The sequence below is a fragment of the Ranitomeya imitator genome, chromosome 1 (genome assembly GCF_032444005.1).
Source record: "Ranitomeya imitator isolate aRanImi1 chromosome 1, aRanImi1.pri, whole genome shotgun sequence".
NCBI lineage: Eukaryota > Metazoa > Chordata > Amphibia > Anura > Dendrobatidae > Ranitomeya > Ranitomeya imitator.
In genome coordinates, this window is record NC_091282.1 from 904,366,578 (window position 1) to 904,373,335 (window position 6,758).

Consider the following 6,758-nt stretch of genomic DNA (forward strand, 5'->3'; position numbering starts at 1 on the left):
ACGTGCGTTTCGCCATTGGATTCTTCCGGGGGCATCTTGTAGTCTTAAAATAATATATATCTCTGCTTCCTTTTCTTACAGGTTCCTACCAGAACGTGCCTTGAAGGCTTTGAGTGCGTTCCAAAGTATTCAGTTTGATGCTAAAGTACGGAGCGTTGACAAGGACAAGTAGACTCAGATAAAATTATATTATTTCACTGTTTACTTAATTGTAACCTAATTAGGGATCAGGTGATAACATTTACAGTTGGGGAAATAATTATTTGATCCCTTGCTGATTTTGTAAGTTTGCCTACTGACAAAGATATGAACAGTCTATAATTTTAAGGGTAGGTTAATTTTAACATTGAGAGATAGAATATCAAAAATAAAATTCAGAAAATCATATTGTATAAATTATAGAAATTTATTTGCATTTTGCAGTGAGAAATAAGTATTTGATCCCTCTGGCAAACAAGACTTAATACTTAATGACAAAACCCTTGTTGGCAAGCACAGCAGTCAGAAGTTTTTTGTAGTTGATAATGAGGTTTGCACACATGTCGGGAGGAATTTTGGTCCACTCCTCTTTTCAGATTATCTCTAAATCATTAAGATTTTGAGGCTGACGCTTGACAACTTGGAGCTTCAACTCCCTCCATACGTTTTCTATGGGATTGAGGTCTGGAGACTGGCTAGGCCACTGCATGACCTTAATGTGCTTCTTTTTGAGCAACTCTTTTGTTGCCTTGGCTGTATGTTTTGGGTCATTGTCTTACTGCAAGACCCAGCCACGACCTATTTTTATGATCTCTCACCTTCCTCATGATCAAGGATACCCTACGAGGTGAGATTTTGCATGATGCCCCTGATCGATGTCGATTGACAGTCATTTTGTATTTCTTCCATTTTCTTACTATTGCACCAACAGTTGTCTCCTTCTCACCCAGCGTCTTACTTATGGTTTTGTAGCCCATTCCAGCTTTGTGCAGGACTATGATCTTGTCCCTGAACTCCTTATAAAGCTCTTTGATCTTGCCCATGTTGTAGAGGTTAGTGTCTGACAGATTAATTGAGTCTGCAGACAGGAGTCTTTTATAAAGGTGACTATGTAAGACAGCTGTCGTTAATGCAGGTAACGAGTTGATTAGGAGCGTCTAACTGGTCTGTAGGAGCAAGAACTCTTAATGGTTGGTAGGGGATCAAATACTTATTTCTCGCTGCAAAAAGCAAATAAATTGATACAATTTATACAATGTGATTTTCTGGATTTTATTTTTGATATTCTATCTCTCAATGTTAAAATTAACCTACCCTTAAAATTATAGACTGTTCATGTCTTTGTCAGTGGGCAAACTTACAAAATCAGCAAGGGATCAAATACTTATTTCCTCAACTCTATAGGACTGAAATCTTCTATCAAGAAAAAATATTACCAGAAAATAACCTACTGTTTAAATGTCACTGTTGTTTCAATAACATTTGCATACATTACAAGTACAAGAGTATAAAATAAACTCTATAATATACTCGTATCTTATCAGAGAAATCTGCATTTTTCTACACTTATGAGCCCCTCCCCCTTGAAGTCATCATCCACTCTAAAAGAAAAAAAAAAGTTAAAATCTATACTTTGACCAAACTTGCATTAACCAAGACTGACTTTCAGCCCAGTGAGGTATCAGATTACAGCTCCAATTATACCCTACTGAGAGGCGAGGGGGAAGAGGAGTGAGGAACACTCAGCACAGTGAGAGACAAGCAGACAGACACAGGTCCTGCTACAGCTTATAGTAAATGTATTTCATTTCAGTGCTGGGTTCACAGCCACACAGCTCAGTACTGCTGTATATTGTATTCCATACTGTTGCTGCTATATGTGAGATAAAGAGGTTAAAAGATGCACTCCCTCTGATTCTGTATGCTTTTTATGGGAGACATCATAGCTGCTAGTTTCCACTCATCAGCTCAGAGAGTGCTGTAAGTTAGAGTCTACAAAGAGAAAAAATGCAAAAAAAAACAAATCATATAATGGCCCGAAATAGTGTTAATCCTCATACATATGACAGTTTATTCTGAAAAGATAGGTATGTTTAACTCATTAGCTGATGAATATTTCTGGACATTTTTCACCTTGGGAATGGAGAACAAATTTTATACTTGTGACATATACTTGCCATAAACACAGAAAAAAATTTAAATGAAATAGAAAATATCTACTCCCCTATCCATATTATTATTAAAAGTGAGCACCAAACAAATTGTCAAACACGTCATGCAGTTTACACTCACAACCACCATCATTCAGGTTTGTTGAACGTGGCAATTATGCAATTTAAAATGTCATTGTTTCGTAAGCAGCTTCATGTAAGTATCCATCGTGTCCATATCTATGGTTTTATTAAGTTAGTTACCAAAGCTGCCTGTTGTAATGAAAGCTTTGCATGAGGTGGAGTGGGATCGGGACAGTGTGGACATACAGGTCCTTCTCAAAAAATTAGCATATAGTGTTACATTTCATTATTTACCATAATGTAATGATTACAATTAAACTTTCATATATTATAGATTCATTATCCACCAACTGAAATTTGTCAGGTCTTTTATTGTTTTAATACTGATGATTTTGGCATACAACTCCTGATAACCCAAAAAACCTGTCTCAATAAATTAGCATATCAAGAAAAGGTTCTCTAAATGACCTATTACCCTAATCTTCTGAATCAACTAATTAACTCTAAACACATGCAAAAGATACCTGAGGCTTTTATAAACTCCCTGCCTGGTTCATTACTCAAAACCCCCATCATGGGTAAGACTAGCGACCTGACAGATGTCAAGAAGGCCATCATTGACACCCTCAAGCAAGAGGGTAAGACCCAGAAAGAAATTTCTCAACAAATAGGCTGTTCCCAGAGTGCTGTATCAAGGCACCTCAATGGTAAGTCTGTTGGAAGGAAACAATGTGGCAGAAAACGCTGTACAACGAGAAGAGGAGACCGGACCCTGAGGAAGATTGTGGAGAAGGACCGATTCCAGACCTTGGGGAACCTGAGGAAGCAGTGGACTGAGTCTGGTGTGGAAACATCCAGAGCCACCGTGCACAGGCGTGTGCAGGAAATGGGCTACAGGTGCCGCATTCCCCAGGTAAAGCCACTTTTCAACCATAAACAGCGGCAGAGGCGCCTGACCTGGGCTACAGAGAAGCAGCACTGGACTGTTGCTAAGTGGTCCCAAGTACTTTTTTCTGATGAAAGCAAATTTTGCATGTCATTCGGAAATCAAGGTGCCAGAGTCTGGAGGAAGACTGGGGAGAAGGAAATGCCAAAATGCCTGAAGTCCAGTGTCAAGTACCCACAGTCAGTGATGGTGTGGGGTGCCATGTCAGCTGCTGGTGTTGGTCCACTGTGTTTCATCAAGGGCAGGGTCAATGCAGCTAGCTATCAGGAGATTTTGGAGCACTTCATGCTTCCATCGGCTGAAATGCTTTATGGAGATGAAGATTTCATTTTTCAGCACGACCTGGCACCTGCTCACAGTGCCAAAACCACTGGTAAATGGTTTACTGACCATGGTATTACTGTGCTCAATTGGCCTGCCAACTCTCCTGACCTGAACCCCATAGAGAATCTGTGGGATATTGTGAAGAGAAAGTTGAGAGACGCAAGACCCAACACTCTGGATGAGCTTAAGGCCGCTATTGAAGCATCCTGGGCCTCCATAACATCTCAGCAGTGTCACAGGCTGATTGCCTCCATGCCACGCCGCATTGAAGCAGTCATTTCTGCCAAAGGATTCCCGACCAAGTATTGAGTGCATAACTGAACATTATTATTTGATGGTTTTTTTGTTTGTTATTAAAAAACACTTTTATTTGATTGGATGGGTGAAATATGCTAATTTATTGAGACAGGTTTTTTGGGTTATCAGGAGTTGTATGCCAAAATCATCAGTATTAAAACAATAAAAGACCTGACAAATTTCAGTTGGTGGATAATGAATCTATAATATATGAAAGTTTAATTGTAATCATTACATTATGGTAAATAATGAAATTTAACACTATATGCTAATTTTTTGAGAAGGACCTGTACTAGAATATGTATATGATTGTATTTTTACAGACTTTCGAAAGCAGGATTTCGATTGTGGTGCATTGTCATACTGATATAATGAGCTATGTCTGCAGTTTCTGTATTTTTGGTGTTTTGGGCTTTTTATAATCTTTTTTTAATGCTTTTATTGAGGTGGGATAGAATTATGAATAATAAAGATGTTTTGAAAATGACTGTAAATAGTGTGTTCTATGGTTGCAGTACAAGGATAAGATATATAGAAGAATTGTTCTCTCACCATCTGGTTACCGTGACCTTGTCACTCTATGGGGTGTCCCTGGATCATGATCATGGTCACTGATATAAAATAAAGCAAAACTGGAATTTGAGGACATGGCCTTACTTGATTTTATCAGCAACCAGGAGGTAGAAAGTGCACTATATTAATTACCGTATATATTTGAGTAAAAGCCGACCCAAATATAAGCCGAAGCACCTAATTTTACCACAAAAAACTGGGAAAACTCGAGTATAAGCCTGGTATGCATAGCCCCCTCATCCCCATCCTGGTATGCATGGCCTCCTCATTCCTATCCTGGTATGCATGGCCTCCTCACCCCTATTCTGGTATGCATGGCCTCCTCATTCCTATCCTGGCATGCATGGTCCCCTCATCCCTATCCTGGCATACATGGTCACCTTATCCCTATCCTGGTATGCATGGCCCCCTCATCTCCAGCCTGGTAGGCATAGCCCCGCTTCCCTATACTGGTATGCATGGTTCCCTCATCCCTATCCTGGTATGCTTGGCCTTCTCATCAATATTCTGGTATGCATGGCCCACTCATCCCCGTCCTTGTATGCATGGATGCCTCATCCCCATTCTTGTATGCATGGCTGCCTCATCCCCATTCTTGTATGCATGGCCCCCTCATCCCTGTCATGGTATGCATGGCCCCCTCATACCCATCCTGGTTTGCATGGCCCCGTCATCCCCATCCTGGCATGCATGGCCTTCTCATCCCTATCCTGGTATGCATGGCCCACTCATCCCCATCCTTCTATGACCTCCTCATCCCCATCTTTGTATGCATGGCCCCCATATCTCTATCCTCGTATGCATGGCCACCTTATCCCTATCCTGGTATGCAGGTGCCCCATCACAAAGACATAAAAAAATAAACCATCCTACTTACCTTCCTACGCTTCCTCGCAGCATCTTGTTCCGATGCCAACAGCTGATTTATGCTTGTAAGCAGAGCAGGGCAGTGACATCATGCGCTGCCTACAAGTAGAGGGCAGCTGCCAGAATACTCACTACTCTCCATGCTGGGAGTATCTGTGTGGAGAGCAGTGAATATTCATTGCTCATTAATAGTGGCACAGTAACCTCAGCCGCTGACTTGCTGCAGCGACCGGGTGATCACGTTTGCCCACTACTAAAGGGAATGAATATTCACTGCTCTCCAAACCTATGGGAGTGGAGAGCAGTGAATATTAATTCCCTTAACTTGCGGGCACACATGACCGCCCAGACGCTGCAGGAAGCTGGCTGCTGCGACTACTGTGACCGCTATTAAAGAGAAATGAATATTCACTGTGAGCGCAGTGAATATTCATTTCTCATTAGCAGCGGGTACAGATGTTAGCTGCAGCAGCTGGCTCCTGCTTCCTGTTACCCGCTGCTCTGCCGCTGCCGCTTCCCTCCGTCTTGTGGGACCCTGATTCGAGTATAAAAAAAGTGGTGGAAAACTGGGCATATACTCAAGCACATACGGTAGTTATAATAGGGAATCTCAAGCCTACCCTAGTGGAACTCAGCACCCATGCACCAATTCATTAGGAGCAGCATTGTTCATCTGCATGGTGGAGTAAAAAGTGCCTGATTCATTAACCTCTTCACCCCAAGCCTGTTTTCACCTTTCTGACCAGGACATATTTTACAATTCTGACCAGTGTTACTTTATGAGGTAATAACTCTGGAACGCTTAAACGGATCCCAGTGATTCTGAGAATGATTTTTTATGACACATTGCACTTCATGTTGTTTTTATTGAAGCAACTGACAGTACAAAGATCATAACAGTGCAAAATTTACATTTGTAATATATTCCTTAATCACTAAAATAATATTGATGTACATAACCACTGTTAATAAAACTGAACTCCCCCTCCCATTAACTCAGAATCCCCACCACACCTCAAGGGACCAACCCTCCCCCCTTAGGTTCATGAAATGCTTTTCATAGATAAATCCAAACTGTGAATCTAAACTACAGTATAATGCATTATCCAAGTATACAGTGGGGAAAATAAGTATTTGATACACTGCCGATTTTGCACGTTTTCCCACCTATAAAGAATAGAGAGGTCTGTAATCTTTATCGTAGGTACACTTCAACTGTGAGAGACAGAATCAGAAAATCCAGAAAATCACATTGAAAGATTTTTAAATAATTAAATAGCATTTTATTGCATGAAATAAGTATTTGATCACCTAACAACCAGCAAGAATTCTGGCTCTCACAGACCTGTTAGCTTCCCTTTAAGAAGCTCTCCTACTCTGTACCCATAACCTGCATTAATTACACCTGTTTGAACTCATTACCTGTATAAAAGACACCTGTCCACACAATCAATCACACTTCAACCTCTCCACCATGGCCAAGATCAAAGACTTGTCTAAGGACACCAGGGACAAAATTGTAGACGTAGACAAGGCTG

The 6,758-nt window shown here is 40.8% G+C and overlaps 1 protein-coding gene across 1 annotated transcript in view; it reads left to right on the top strand.

Annotated features, from left to right (window-relative positions):
- Positions 1 to 4,267, top strand: part of LOC138654113 (17-beta-hydroxysteroid dehydrogenase 13-like) — a 74,815-nt gene extending 70,548 nt beyond the window's left edge. The window contains exon 7 of the mRNA XM_069743390.1: positions 82 to 4,267. Within this exon, the coding sequence (XP_069599491.1) occupies positions 82 to 172 (91 nt within the window). The 3' untranslated portion in view covers positions 173 to 4,267. The remainder of the gene's footprint in view (positions 1 to 81) is intronic.
- Positions 4,268 to 6,758: the final 2,491 nt, after the last annotated feature.